General features: G+C 36.9%; 1 protein-coding gene across 10 annotated transcripts in view; it reads left to right on the top strand.

The window, feature by feature from the left end:
- The window catches only part of CLASP2 (cytoplasmic linker associated protein 2), a 170,350-nt gene that overhangs the window by 93,248 nt on the left and 61,258 nt on the right, over positions 1–15,844 (top strand). For all 10 annotated transcript variants that reach the window (XM_061127700.1, XM_061127698.1, XM_061127697.1 and 7 more), the window contains 3 exons: positions 23–190; positions 2,984–3,039; positions 4,092–4,265. In XM_061127700.1, the coding sequence (XP_060983683.1) occupies positions 23–190; positions 2,984–3,039; positions 4,092–4,265 (398 nt within the window). The remainder of the gene's footprint in view (positions 1–22; positions 191–2,983; positions 3,040–4,091; positions 4,266–15,844) is intronic.

Raw genomic sequence — 15,844 nt, 5'->3', positions numbered from 1 at the left:
TTGTTGTTTATTTGTTTTACAGGACATATATGGGCCTTAGAAACCACTTCCCTGGTGAAGCTGAAACACTGTATAATTCCCTCGAGCCGTCATATCAGAAGAGTCTTCAGACTTACTTAAAGAGTTCTGGCAGTGTAGCATCTCTTCCACAATCAGACAGATCCTCATCTAGCTCCCAAGAAAGCCTCAAGTAAGGTCATATAAATGATCATTAGTGATTACTTCCTCTTTTCAGCTCCACAGAGTTCCTTAAGTTGGATGATTGAGTATCTGATTGCTTTCTTCTTAAAGCCTTGAAAGAATGGTGACTGAATGTGCTTATTTCCTTTAGTCTGTTGCCTCAGGGGTTGGGTTACATGCTTGTATAACTTTTTCTCTTTGGGTTGAGTTTAGGGATTCAAAGTTTGTGCAAACATGTTCAGACATGTTTTGTTAGAATATGTTGATGTCTTTGAGAAAGATTGGAAAGCACTAATTTGTATACTTTTTTTTAATACACCCAAAATAGTCCATATAGTAAGTAGCCCATTTCTCGGGCACTGCTGTGGAAGAATTATAATGGAGATTCAGAAATCGTCTTTAGAACTTTTACACAGCACTGTGTGACTGGTAAAAATGCCATTACTTTCTTTCCTCGCCTCTGGCATAGTTTGAGATTTCAGCAACTCCCTCCAGGGGACAAAACTATCTATAGTATCTGACTGACTTCTCTGTGACACCCCTCTCATCATTATGCTGGCCACCTCAAACCTTTGCTGCCTTGGCAGTTATACCCTATTTTTTGTTTCTCTAGCCCTATAAGATGGCTAAGATCCCTAGCAGTGGCCACAGATATCTGCAGATTTCTCCAGGGAAGAGCAGTTCACAGAACATCAGTCTGCCTCGCTGTAGTTGCTGTGTCTTTAGGGTCTTTGCCCCCAGAAAGACTGCTAGTTGCCTTGGTAACTTCCTGGTCTAGGACAGGTACCAGGGTGGGCAGGAGAGGTGTCTGGGGCACAATCGCAGGAGGCACTCACAGGATCTTATGAGTACTGTAGCAAATAAGAGTTCAGTGACTTACAAGTTTTCAGAGTAAAAGAAGATACGATTTGATTTAAAAAAATTATTGTAGGAATAATTGTACCTAAACTTCTATTTAAATTTGTGATAAATCCTTCACCTTGAATGAGCTCTGTTGCTTTTTTTCCCCTTTACTCGTACTTGCTTTACTCAGACTTTGTATATGAGTTGGCTGAAGATCATTGTTAAAATGCAGAATCTGAATCAGTAAATCTGGGATGGGACCTGAGATTTTTGCATTTTTTGCATCACACATTCCTAGGTGATGTCACTGCTTTTTGTCTATGGACCATTCTTTGAGTAGCAAAGATCTAAATAAGATATTTATTTTTTTAATTTTTTTTTAAATAAGATATTTAGATACTCTAGTCGAACATCTTTAAACATAAACAACTTTGAAATCTGTGAACTTGAATCAATCTGCCTCAACATAACAGTTTTAGGAGACGTTATAAAAATAATATTGGGTTTGATAACGAAATGCCAAATTTACCATTTAATAGTAATAACTTAGGGCTTCCCTGGTGACTCAGACGGTAAAAAATTGGCCTGCAATATGGAAGACCCGGGTTCAATCGCTGGGCCAGGAAAATCCCTTGGAGAAGGGAATGGCAACCCACTCCAGTATTCTTGCCTGGAAAATTCCATAGACAGAGGAGCCTTGTGGGCTGCAGTCCGTGGGGTCACAGAGTTGGACACAGCCGAGCGACTTACACACAATAATAACTTAAGAATATTTTCAGTAGTCTGACATTAACCTCTCTTCCCCTCACCTTTAAAATTTGTAGATAAGGAATTCCCTGGCAGTGCAGTGGTTAGGACTGCATGCACCCACTGTCACGGACCCAGGTTCATTCCCTGATCTGGGAACTAAAAGTCCCACAAGCCGACTTCTCTGGTGGTCCAGTGGTTAAGAATCCCCCTGCCAATTCGGAGAATACAGATTCGATCCCTGGTCTGGGGAGACTGCACATGCCCCAGGGCAACTAAGCCCGCGGGCCACAGCTGCTGAGCCTGGGCTCTACAGCCCCAGAGCCGCGGCTGCTGAAGCCCGCGTGCTCTAGAGCCCGAGCTCTGCAGGAGACGCCTCCACAGCCAGAATGCCTGGAACCACAACTAGAGGAAGCCGGCACAGCAACGATGATCGAGCGCAGCCAAAGATATAAAATTTTTTAAAAATCCCACAAGCCACATAGCATGACAGCAAACGAATAAACGATTAATATAATAAAATAAAATAAAGTTCATAGATACACTTTCCAGACCCTATTACATATGTTTACATATGTTTATTTTGGGGCTTCAGAGTACCATTGTAGTTAAAGGTAAATAATCAGAAAAGATATTAAAGGAGGCAGTGGATTCTTTTGAAATGATTCTAATCACATTAGTACATATTACCCTAAGCAGTAGTTTGTAGCTTTGTTTCTCTTGCCGCAGACGGTAACACTTAATAGCACCACTGTAGATGGTGTGATATCTACAGAGTAATTGCTTGACTTGCCAGTGGCCACAACTGTTACGACTTAGGTGGTGGAGGCTTTGGTTTCACTGAGCTCCCTGTGTACTGGTAATAATACTCCCTGTCTCTCCTTCTAAGTAAAATACCTCAGAATAAAATTGTTGGAGAGTGCCATTATTGAGTTCCCTGTTACAATATGTGTGCCGAGGACAAGAGTGAATAGCAGCCACCTGGTCCCTGATTCTGTAGAGCTTACAATCTTCATTCAGTGCTAGTTATTTCATTTTTGCTTCACAGCTAATTTAGATACCATTGATACATGACAACAACTGTTCTGAAGTGATTTGTAAAAGAAAAATTGAAATCAAGTTCTTCTCAACTCTTCAGAAATCTCAGTGGTATTTCATTAAGTGTTGTCAGAAGAGTGATAAATTATTAAAAGTATTTCTTTTTACCTTACAGTCGCCCTTTTTCTGCAAAATGGTCTACAGCAAACCCATCTGCTGTGGCTGGAAGAGGTAAATTACCTTTTTAAGAGTCATAGCATATTTTACTTAATAAAGTAAAAGTGACTTTATAAATTAAAGTTACTGTGTAAAAAGCTTTTCTCACTCAGAGTGTCATCAAGAATTAATAAAGTTTTCCTTAAAAGTTTTTGAAGCACATTAGAACTGTTTAAAAGCTAAACAGTTGAAAACAATAGCTTTTAAACTGTTTTAATGTGACCCACAAGGAGAAAATCATTTTACATAGTAAATACCACACATATACACTTTACTACCTGTGTTTGTATACCATATACATATACTACATACAATGTATTGTATGTAATTTTATACCTAGAACATACCTGTAATATGTAGTATATTATATGTCAGTATAGTGTATAGTATAATCTGAAGTTCCAGGAAGCCTACTTACCTTTACTTATGACATACTCTGTTTTTCTGTTTTGTTTCATTTCTTTAAAGTGCCATCCTGACCCACTCAGTTAATTTCAAAGCCTTATGAATGGGTCATAACTCAGAGTTTATAAAACTCCTTATTAAAACTGAAAAACTAAGCACCAGAAATTTAATGACTTAATTTGCATTGCCTGAGAGTGACAGAACCTGAATTATTTTCTGAATTATCTTATCCCCGGACTAGTTCTACTTGCATTATTTTTATGGCCAAACAGTAGCTCTGCTGTCATCTATTTATCTTGTGTAGCACTTCAGTTTCATGAATCAGTTGTAAATATCATCTTTTCATTTACCAAACAATCCTAGGAAGTTTTACAAAGTATGGTTATTTTTCCCCATTTTTTTGGAAGGGGGAAATGAGGCAGAGAAATATTGAGAAAATTGTCCAAGAAGATTTACTTGCAACAACATTGAAACTCAGGCATCCTGATTTTAAAGTACTTTTCTAGTATCTAGAAAATAAAGTACTTTTCTATATCCATATGGCCACTATTTCCTTTTTGGATCATCATTCATTAGCTTGTGGTGATTTCAAGTTTATATAATTTTTATGCCATTTGCAATGATGAAAATAATACAGGTTACCTTTGCTTTGTTTTTCATAGTATCAGCAAGCAGCAGCAAAGCCAGTTCTCTTCCTGGAAGCCTGCAGCGTTCACGAAGTGACATCGATGTGAATGCTGCTGCCGGCGCCAAGGCACATCACGCTGCTGGACAGGCTGTGCGAAGTGGGCGGCTAGGTGCAGGGGCCCTGAATCCAGGTTCCTATGCATCACTAGGTAAGATAGCTCACGATAGAAAATTGCACTGCATTTTCTCCCTGGTCTCAGGAAACTAGTGAACCATCATCAGTTTCAGTAACTCATCATGGTGATATCTTTATCATTTCATTTCATATCTATCTATCAAATAGATAGATATCTTTATCTATTTCATTCTTTCTAATTATGAATAGTCCATACATTTTATATGATTCTGTCCTTGGAATGTAGTTCTGAGATATCTAAAATGCCCTATTTCGCCTTCTCTTCCTAATCATCTTGGTCAGAGGAACAGTTCTTAATTCCTTGATTTGCCTGTAGAATTTTCACAGTTCTGCACTACTGCCACTTTCAGCTGCTGGTTACTGAGGAAGTTTGGCCTAGTACCCAGCTTCTCCATTCCCTTGTCCTATCTCTTTTCCCTTCCCAAGAAGGTAAAGGCTTTTGGGAATGTGGGAAAACTGCAAAGCTTAATCATAATCAAAGCTTAAAACATACACCCCCAAAGCCATTCAGAGTTTGTTTTTTATATCCATCAACCTTCAAAGTTTCAGGCTGGTTAGCCGTGTTATTTGTCTTACTTCTGTGCTTCATTTTTCTTTCTCTTGAGTAGTAGTGGTAGAACACTAGGCAGGCAAACCATTGGCAGTCCGTAGGAAGTGCAGAGATTCTGGGTTTGTATGTAGCACATGATAAAGGTGGCATAGCTGCATCCAGTGAGGAAAGCATATGTTACTCATTAAATGGTGTTTAGACACATGGCTTGCAATCTGGTACAAAACTAAGTTAGAATCACATTTTACACTGTATAACAGTTTGTTCCAGGTGACTAAAAAGTTGAACAAAAATATAAAGCAACTTGATGAAAACATAGTAGTTGAATATTCATCTAGTCTCAGGTTGAAGAAGACATTTCTAAGCATAAAAGCCAAAAAACCATGAGGGAAAAGTCCCTCAGATTGAAATCTGAGTGTAAAAATATAAAACAAGTGGCTGAAAACAGAAAGGGAAAAAGGTTTTGCCACGTACTGCAAAAAAAGCTAAAATGTCTCCAAGTTTTGTACATCTTGGGAAAACAGATGAGCTTATTTTTATAGAAAAAAAAATTATTTATATATATCAAGAAAATCATATTTCAGAGTTGCCACCAAAACACCAGAACAGATATTGAACCTCAGTTGTAATCAAACAGATGCAAATTGACCTGTAAATAAAACAAGAAAGTTTAAGTTAATGATTGCTAGTCATAAAGAATGCGGTTAAAAGTACAGATGTGAAATAATCATGGAGCAGTTTTATTTGAGTGGCATTTTCATGATACCCAGGAAACTTTTTTAAAAAATGTTCAGTGTTTGAGCCTATAGTCCAGTGGTTTTAGATAATATGCCAAGAAATAAAAAGAACATTTATTATGTTTTTAATAATGTATTAGATTCAAGCTTGATATGTTAAAAGGGGAAATGTTTAAGTTATGGTATACCCTTATATATGCCATGCAGTCACTGACAAGTCATATTTTTAATAAAGATCAAGTGATATATCCTACCAAAAAATGTATGATAATTTCATCATTTTGTCTAAAATTATACATAGATGAAAGACTGGGCAAATACGGTTTTTTGTAAGAGTCATCTATATCATTGCATGTAGCTAAAGTTCCTTTATATTTCTATATACAATGTTATATTGGATGAATATATCACAATTTAGTTTTCTATTGGTGGCCATCTTGGTTGTTTCCTGTTTTTTTTTTGTTATTATGAATAATACTTAGGAACATTTTTATTTATAGGACTGGACAAAAATGTTGACAAAGATGTCAACAGTGGGTTGATCACTGCTTTTAATTTTCATAAAACTTTTCTGTATTTGAAACATTACCTTGCTAGAGATGCATTATTATTTCAGTATATGAAAATCAATCAATACAGTATACCTTGTAGTAGAACAGAGGACAAAAATCACATGATCACTAGATGCAGAAAAGGCATTTGACAAATTCTGTCACCGTTTCATGATAAAAATACTCAATAAACTAGGATAGAAGGAAACTTTCTGAGCCTGGTAAAGATATCTGTGAAAAATCTACAGCTATCATATATGACATGATGAAAGACTGGATGCTTCCCTGAAAATCAGGAACAAGATAAGGATGTCCACTCTTGCCCTTCATAAGAGCATTGCTGTAGAAATTCTAGCCAGGTCAGTTAGGCTAGAAAAAGAAATAAAAAATATCGAGATTGGAAAAGAAGTAAAACTTGATCTTACATATAGAAAACATCATGTATATAGAAAATCCTAAGAAATTCACAAAAAACTATTAGAGCTTATTAATGAGTTTAGCAAAAGTTGTAAAAGATAAGATCAATGTGCAAAAATCAGTTGGATTTCTAAATAGAACGCTTTACCGCCTGAGCTACGGGAGAAGCCCTCAGTTGGATTTCTAAATGCTAGCAGTGAACAATCTGAAAATAAAGAAAGCAGTTCCAATGACAGTAACCTCAAAAAGGAAAAATACTTAGGAATCTATATAACAGAAGAACTGTAAGACTTCTCTAGGAATAACCACTCCTGTGTTTCTCCTTTACTCTCACACTCACATTGCTGACACTAATGTGTGGAATTTCACACCAAGCAATTCTCAGACAACAGCTGGGTATCCTTCAATGCAATTCACCTGTGACATATTAACACAGGCCTCACAGGTTAAAGGCTCCCGCCCTGACTCACCCACACTTCAGACATCAACTGCAAGTCCAGGTTGTTACCTGTGCTTCTGACCAACTGGCTATAAGTCAGAGGTGCCCTTGCCCCCCTCCTTTACAGAGAGTATTGAAGGATATGAATGAGCAGTCGGATGAAGAGATATCGGGGATGAGGTCTGGAAAAGTCTGAAGCCCAGAGCTTCTTTGCCTGTGGAGTTGCAGTGTGCCACTCTGCCAGTGTATGGGTATGTTCACCAGCCAGAACCTCTGAATCTTGTGCTTTTGGCACTTTATGGAGGCTTCATCACACAGTCTTAATTGATCATTTACGTGGTCTCCAACTCCACGCCCCTTCCCAGAGGATGGAGGATGGGCTGAACATTCCAGGCTTCAGACCATGATTTCATCTTTCTGGGACCATCCCACATCCTGAAGCTATCCAGGAGCCCACCAGGATATGCCTCATTAGAACAAAAGACACTCCTGTCACCCAGGAAACTCCACGGAATTTAGGAGCTCTGTCACATACCAAGCTTCCCTGGTGGCTCAGATGGTAAAGAGTCTGACTGCAATGGGGAGACCAGGGTTACGCGCCAGGTCACCAGCAGTAAATATTAGAACAAAAGGCACTCCATCCTACCACCAAAGAAATTACAAGGGGGTTAGGAGCTCTGTGCCAGGAATTAGGGCCATATGTGTGTTTTCTTTCACATTTGTACACTGAAAACTACAACACATTGTTAAGTGAATTTAAAGTGAATCTAAATAAATGGAAAGACATTCATTGTTAAGATAGGAAATTGACCTACGGATTCAATGTAATCCCTCTCAAAAGTCCAGCTCCCTTTTTACAGAAATTGACAAACTACTCCTAAAATTCATATGAAAATGCAAAGGATCCAGAATAGATGAAATGATCTTGGGAAAAAAAAGAGCAACTTGGTATACTCACACTTTCCAATTTCAGTACTTACTTCAAAGCTACAGTAATTCAGTCTATGTGATACTGGCATAAAGATAGACATATACGCCAATGCAAAGTATTGAGAGTCCAGAAATAAACCCATATATCTCTGATCAGTTGATTTTCAACAAGGGTGCCAAGACCATGCAGTAGAGAAGAATTGTTTTCAACAAATGGTGCTGGAACCACTGGATAGCCACATGCCAAGAAATGAATTTGGACCCCTACCTCATACTGTATCCAAAATATTAACTTAAAATAGATTAAAGACCCAAATGTAAGAGCTACAGCTATAAAGCTCTTAGAAGGAAACACCTGTATAAATCTTCATGACCTTGAATGATGCGATGTTTTCTTAGATACTTTACCAAACACACACAACCGCAGAGAAGCTTTATCAAGGTTGGACTTCATCAAAATTGAAAATTTTGTTTCAAAGGGTACCATCAAGAAAGTGAAGAGAAAAAAAAAGAAAGTGAAGAGACAACACACAAAATAGAGAAAATGTGCAAATCATGTATCTGATTAAGGACTTAGATCTCAAATATATAGAGAATTTTTATAACTCAGTAACAAAAAGACAGTTCTGTTTAAAAAATAGGCAAAGGATTTGAATACGCATTTCTCTAAAGACAATACACAAATTACCAATGAAAGCACATAAAAAGATGCTCAACATCATTAGACATTAGGGAAATGAAATTCAAAAGCACCTCTTCATACTCACTAGGATGGCTGGTGAAGATATGGAGAAATTGAAACATCACATACTGCTCATGGAATGTAAGCAGAGCCACCCTGGGAACAGCTTCACAGTTTCTCAAAAAGTGAAACATAGAGTTATGATGTGACGTAGCAGTTCCACTCCTAGCTGTTTACCCAAGACATATGAAACTTATGTTCTCATTAAAATATATACATGAATAAATGTTCAAGCAACATTATTCATAACAGCCCTAAAGTGGAAACAACTCCAAATGTTCATCAGCTGGTAAATGGTTAAGCAGATATGTAGATACAATGAAACGGAATGTTACTCAGCCATAAAAAGGGTCATATTACATGAAAATGAAATACTAGTGCATCCTCTAAGATGGATGGAACTTGAAAGCATTATAAAGTTAGGTACAAACTGGCACATTTTATGATTCCATTTACATGAAATGCCTAGAATAGGTGAATCCACGGAAACATAAATTAGTTGTTGCTAAGTGATGGGAGTTGGGAAAAATAGAGGGTGACATCAGTGGGTGTAAGATTTCTTTTTGAGGTGATGAAGGTGTTCTGGAATTGGATATTTATGAGGGTTGTACAGTCTTGTGAATATATTAAAAGCACTGAATTGTGTACTATGAAAGTGAATTTTATGGTACATGAATTATACATTAATTTTTTAAGTGGGGAAAAATGGGAAACAATAAAATTTACTCATTGTGAGTCTTAACAATAAGAACATATTTCATAGCTTTTATTTTTTAGTATTAGGAAGAAAATACTGAATTTGAAATGTTTTAATGTGAATTTGAAAGCCATTTGCTGCAATGCTTTTTTCATAAGAAAGTCATAACAGTGCCATGAGATTCCTTAATTTGTTTCTTTGGTTCCTTAAGGTTTGAAGGGCATGTTTGCTTTCTTACAGAAGGGAAAGGTACCCTCTGTCCTCTTTTTTCATTCTGACCCAGGCTCACTCTCAGGGACAATGAGATACTTGCCTGTGGCTCTTTCCAGGGCTTAGAGAATAGATTTTCTCATCCTTTCTATTTCTGTGTCTTTTTCTCTTTTCCTTACTGTCTTCCTTCCTTCCCTCCCTCCCTCCTTTCCTCTCTTCCTCCTTCCTAGACGCCCTCCTCTCCTCTTTCTCACCTTTCTTATACAGATGTGACTTGTGTTTTCTTTGTTTCCTTCACTTTGATTCTTGTTTATTATAGCTGAACATTTATGGATCCAGAGATGATATGCCTCTGTATTGAAATAGTCTCTCAGCCCATCAGTAGGTTGCTAAAAGATGAGCACCTGAAAGCTTGTTGAGTTCTATGCATTCTGAGTTTGACATTGCCAAGACATCAACCTGGAATTGTTTTGGAGGCAAAATAGTATATGAGAAAGAATTACATACAATGGCAGAAAGCTCAGGAGAAAGATCTGTGCTTGAGATTAGATCCGGAAATGATTAGAGATTGTTCTTATTATAATCTTTCAATATTAAACTCAATACATTACTTAAAGCAGTTATCACTGGGCTTTTCCTCCACTAAAGTACTGAATCCTTTTGACAGTGGGATATGATGAGTGTTTTGAGGTTTACCCTTTAAAACTTTATCCTGAAGAAGTTGGGTAGAATGGAAGACAGGAATTTCTGTTAAGGAAACCTTGATATCTATGCCAAATTTATGAGTATTTGTTCTCAATGGCTAGGTTTGTGAGACTGCCTAAAGGAAAAAAAAGTAAATGGTTTCAGTGGTGTCATGTGACGGAAGTAAGACTTCTGTTGATTGAGGAAGAAGTTGGAAGGAGAGTCTGCGTAAATTATCCCTATGCTTAATAATTGAGAAGAAATGAAAAAACATTGTAGGAATTATCCATAAAGGTTAATGAACTTTTTGTTTTTTAAAATTGAAGGAGTTACATATGTTTGTATACTAATTTGGTAGGATCAGTAGAGAAGAAAAAGTTAAAATGCAAGAATGAGAAGAAATTGCTTATAGCCAGAATTCTTGTGAGAGGCATAAGGAATAGGGTGTATAGCGCTAGGGAGTTAGCCTTGGATGTTGAAGGGTCATCAGCGTCACTGAGGCAGGGGGAAGAAAAGGAAGGAGGAGGTAGATTGACATGTCTTCGGGGCAGCTGGGCGTAGCGAACCCATGTCATCAGGAGTTTGTTGTGTCTGTGTTTTCATGTTTGAGGGAACAGAGTCAGGACACCGTGCTAATAAAAAGCAGGATGTCTGAGAGGTGACTTGAGGTGTGGAAGAGCTTGTTGAGGGGTCACAAGAGGTGGGGTGCTCTTCTGGCCTTCCTGCAACCACCCACACATTTAAGACACCTGCTGGAAGAACTCACACGACTTAGCTGTACTCACGGCTGAGGTTTATTAAAGCAAAAGGATGCACCTCAGGATCAGCAAGGGGAGACAACCCATTGGGCGTTCTGGAGGCGTCAAGGCGCGGGCGTTCAGAGTTATCCCTCCCAGAGGCAAAATGACAGGCTGTATGAAACATGCTCCTTCCTCCGGCAGTGACTGTAGAATATGTGCATGGTGTTTCTGCCCAGAGAGACTCCCTTAAGACTCAGCCCAGGGTGAGGGCAAAAGGGCACTGCCATACACCCAGCCACAATTACCAGCATCTGTTCTCCCAAAAAGAGAGCAGGTATTCCCCATAAATCACATTGTCTGCAAAAACAGTTCAGGCCTGTTCCTTTAACAGGAATTCAATACCTTGTCCCCAACACTGAAACAATCAGGATCCAGAACTAACTTCCCAACGGCCAGCTAAAGGCCAGACCTGTAACTAGGCTCTTCTTAAGAGTATCAGGTCTGCTATGTTAATAATTTTCTGCACAGTCACTCAAGGCCAAGCCTGATGATTACCCTCATTTCTAGCAGTGCCTTTATGCATGACTTTGTGGTTTTATAGTTGTCTCTGTTGGGGCACCTCAGTGTAGTCGGGTAGAAAATTAGAGTTGTTTGATTTATCCGTATTTCAGAGCTTACAGGACCGAAAGTACTAAGAAAGGATGGGGTGAGGAAGCAGCAAGGCAGTAGAAGGAAGATAATGACGGAAGAGCTAAATTTAGAGTGGAATTTGGGGGTGTGCTCTAGTCTATAGAGGAAGAAAGAAAGCGAGGCGAACTGTCTTAGATTATGAGAGGCTCAGCAGAACCAAGCAGGAGGTTTGTCTGATGGTGGAGGCGTCCAAGGTTGGAACATGGGCTTCTCTAACTTCTCTAGGCAAATATCAATTCAGTTCTTTTTTTTAAGGGGGGGTGGGGGGTGGGTATCTTTGTCTCACAAAGGAAAACTCATCTTATTTAATCTAGTATGTTCTAATTGAATAAAAGGTTCATGTCTGTGCTATGAATTCTGTCTTCTTAAAAATAATGTTTTCCAGGGGTTATAAAATCTTTTTCTAATATACCAAGTTTTCCTCTGTTCTTTGCTTGCTCTTTCATCAAAGAGGATACTTCTGACAAGATGGATGGTAAGAACTTCCTTTTCTAATTCTACTAAAAAATTTTATGGTTCTTGGATTCTATGAATACCTTTGTTCTCTTAATTTCTGAAAATAGACTGCTTATTTAGCAGCAGTCTTAATGTGAAAATGGTTCCGTAATTCTCTGATTGAATTTGGGGCTAGACATATCCATTTTGGGTTTCTCAGTTTATTCAAATACTAGATTACTGTTTGTTATAAATTAAATCAATTTTCTTAACTTCTTTTAACCTGAGCCCTTAGAATATTCTTGATTTCTCAAGTCTTTCTCAGAAATACTAGATTTAGGAGAAAGGAGTCTCTATAAGTAACATGATTCGATTCTTTAATTTACTAACCTCTGCTCTAGAGAGACAGACGACATATTATACAGTTTCATATGTCTCCTCTGGCGGCTCAGTGGTAAAGAATCTGTCGCCAGCACAGGAGACACATGAGACTCAGGTTCCATCCCTGGGTCGGGAAGATCCCCTGGAGAAGGAAATGACAACCCATTCCAGTATTCTTGCCTGGGGAAATTCCATGGGACAGAGGAGCCTGGCAGGCTATGGTCCATGGGGTTGCAAAAGAGTCAGACACAACTTAGCGATTAAACAACAATAACAGTGGTCATCTATGAAAATGAAATGCTAGGTACAGATGCTGTCTTTTTAAGAGTGTGTTTCAAATGAACATTTAATCAAAATTGAACTTATTTTGAGCTGTACCTTTTAAATTTCATTATTTAGTTTTATCTTTAGTTGCTTGATCCAATATGATAATTTTTATCTGTATGATATTTTTGTCTAGTACTAGACTGTATTATCCATACTTTCCCTTCACATCATCAGATACTACAGTGTTATCTAGGAACTTGAACTTTTTTGTAAGAATTTGTAAGAAGATCATGAATCTGTAAGTCACAGTATGAGAGCTAGGAAAAATGGAAAACTGTGTTTTTCTATCAATTATTACATAAACTCTGAAACGGGCATATCTTCCACTCTGATGATTTATTTAATCTTGACTTGGGTACATGAGTGTTATTTATAATTGGTCTCTGTGCTTCTCTTCATGTTTAATGTATTTCATAAATTTAAGAAATTATTAAATGAAAGAAAACCCACCAAGAGATAGTTTCTATATTTCAGACCATGTGATATCACTTCTATCACTGAGAGTCTGGATCCTTGAAAAACAAATTATTCTCACTTTCCAGATCAAAATTTTTCTTGTTTGGGTCAGAAACATCAGCCTATTTGAGAAATCATCTGTGTTATATAATGTGATATTCTAACTGATGTTTAGTCCTGCGTTTAAAAAAAAAATCTATATGTGCACACAGAGAGAAACATCTGTCATTGCTCTGTAACAGGAGTGAGTTCTGATGTTCATCCTCGATACTTTTTGACTGTGCTGTGCAACTTGTGGGATCTCAGTTCCCCAGGGAGTGAACCCCAGACCTTAGCAGTAAAATGTGGAGTCCTAACCAGGGTTCTCTTCACTTGATAATTTTTTTGCTAGCTTTTACAACATCTTGGGGAGTACAAAAAAAGCTTGACTAAACAGCTGATAGAGTCATAGGTAGGTAATGCTTTGATAAAAATAATACGGCCTAGGTCATGGTGTTGATTCCCATGTTTGTCAGTTTCTAGTTCTTTCTTGGACTCCCTTTTGAAAATGCTCAGCAAGTATTCTTACACTGGAAAGATACATTGAAACATTTGTTTCCAAGAGATCAGTGACAGAGTTGTATCATTCTCGAGTAATTAGTTTTGTTACTTTTCTTCATTTAAAATTTTCAGTATGAAATACAGCAGACAAACTGGTTTATTACAGAATTTTGCTATTTTCAGTTGTCTAGTTTTAACTTTTTTGTGCTGTGAATCTTTAGGTTACCTCAAATTTTGTTTTATCTCAAAATCTTTTAAAAGCTAATTTAAGGCTATCAAACTAGAAGATACTTTTTTCTTTTGCCCTTTTATTTTCATCTTGGGTGGGAGGCACAAGGAAAGTCTTAATATCAACATTGGCAGACTTTGTTGAAATGTTATTGTTTTATTTCTCTTATTTAGGAACAGCATCTGAAGATGGTAAGAATTAAACATTTTGTTAGTAACACAAAAATATTAATATTTTCATTATTAGGAATTAAACATTAAAAACTAAAATAGGCTACTTTCTTTGCAAATCCATAATTTGCCAGCTGTGCTGCTTCTACATTTTGTGTTTGGTTGTGTTAGTTATTCATGCAGATTTTTTTTTTTTTAATCCTTCATCCTGGAGTTTTGCTGTGTATTTTGCATTATCTCATACTGGAAAAAACATAATTGCTTCACATGTTTAATAATACCTAGTATAAAGTTACATAGTTTCATTTTTTCTGTAGTGACATTAATGCTTTTCTTTTGTGTTTTTGTTTTTTAATTTTTGCCAGTTCATTTATACTTTGTGAGTGCACACACCATTGCTTTATCATTGGAGTTTAAATATCATCCCATTTAAATGCATTTATTTTGTCAGCTTTTAAATGTATCTTTGATTTTGAATCAGTGCCTGGGGAATTGCATATGATTTGAATTTGGAAATACAGAAACCTTGCTAGATATAATACTTTATTTTACTGAACCAGTTTACCTTTTTAAAAATATTTATTACTTTTCAATTTGGAGAAAGGAAAAACTTCAGTGTTTTTATTTATCCTGCTTGAAGGCTATCTTATTAATTAAGCCTCTGATATGAAACACAGTCTTTTTCCTAAATTTTACGAGTGGCATTTTCTTGTAATACAACCAAGTAGATTTGACATTTTGATGGTCTCATGTTTACTCTGACATATTTGAAATATTTTCATATTTTAAGTTTTAGAATACTTTATAGAAATGGTTTCTGGCACTGTATCATTATAATTTAGATGGTAATATCAAAAATAATTTATCCTAATAATTTATCCTAATTTCTTTATTATAACGGATTAATTTTGCATTTCAAAAATAATAATTTTCTTTCTATTTTACTTCTTAGTCAGGAGAACATCATGTCCTATTCTAAGCAGACTCTGTAAAAGGGTGAAAGTCCCGAATCATGAGCTTTTTAGGGGCCTTGAAGAAGTTGATAGAATGAAAGGATCTACCACCTGTACTTCTCATTTTGCTTCATTTTATTCCTTGTTTTTAGTTATTCTCTTCTCTTCCCTCACTCATTTCATAATTTTGAAATTTTCCTTACCTTTAGATATGTTTTCTTAATTAATATTGCTGTATCAGGCTAGCCTTTAGATCGCAATTGCCCTTCAAGTTGTTCCTTTTAAATGAAAACAATTCGGAACCCTTCTTCACGATCACGTTGGTATGGGTTCCAATGTGATGGCGATTGAGGCTGTTGCTCGAGAACACCGAAGTACCTACTAGTAATATATTTTTGTTTTTTCTAATGACAGTTTACTTAAGCACTTCAATAAATAAGCATTCTCTCCTTTGGTTCAAGAACTCTAGAAACATTTCTGCGCCTTGGTTTCATGGAAGGGGATGAAACAGTAATAGAGAAGGAAGGAATACTGATTGGAGGTAGAGAAGGAAATGTGTAGAGAAAGTGCCAACTCCTCTGTGATTGTTGTTTCCTCAAATAATTTTATAAATGGAAGTTGGTTGGTTGGGGAAAGAATAGTAAACGTGTCCATGTACATCTGTAGTACTCTGATGTTTAGCACAGTATAAAAGGATATTTTAAAAAAAAGATA

This window comes from Dama dama, chromosome 24 (assembly GCF_033118175.1).
Source record: "Dama dama isolate Ldn47 chromosome 24, ASM3311817v1, whole genome shotgun sequence".
Taxonomy (NCBI): Eukaryota; Metazoa; Chordata; class Mammalia; order Artiodactyla; family Cervidae; genus Dama; species Dama dama.
The sequence above is the reverse complement of the archived record's forward strand: the minus strand, read 5'-3'. Positions and strand labels throughout refer to the sequence as shown.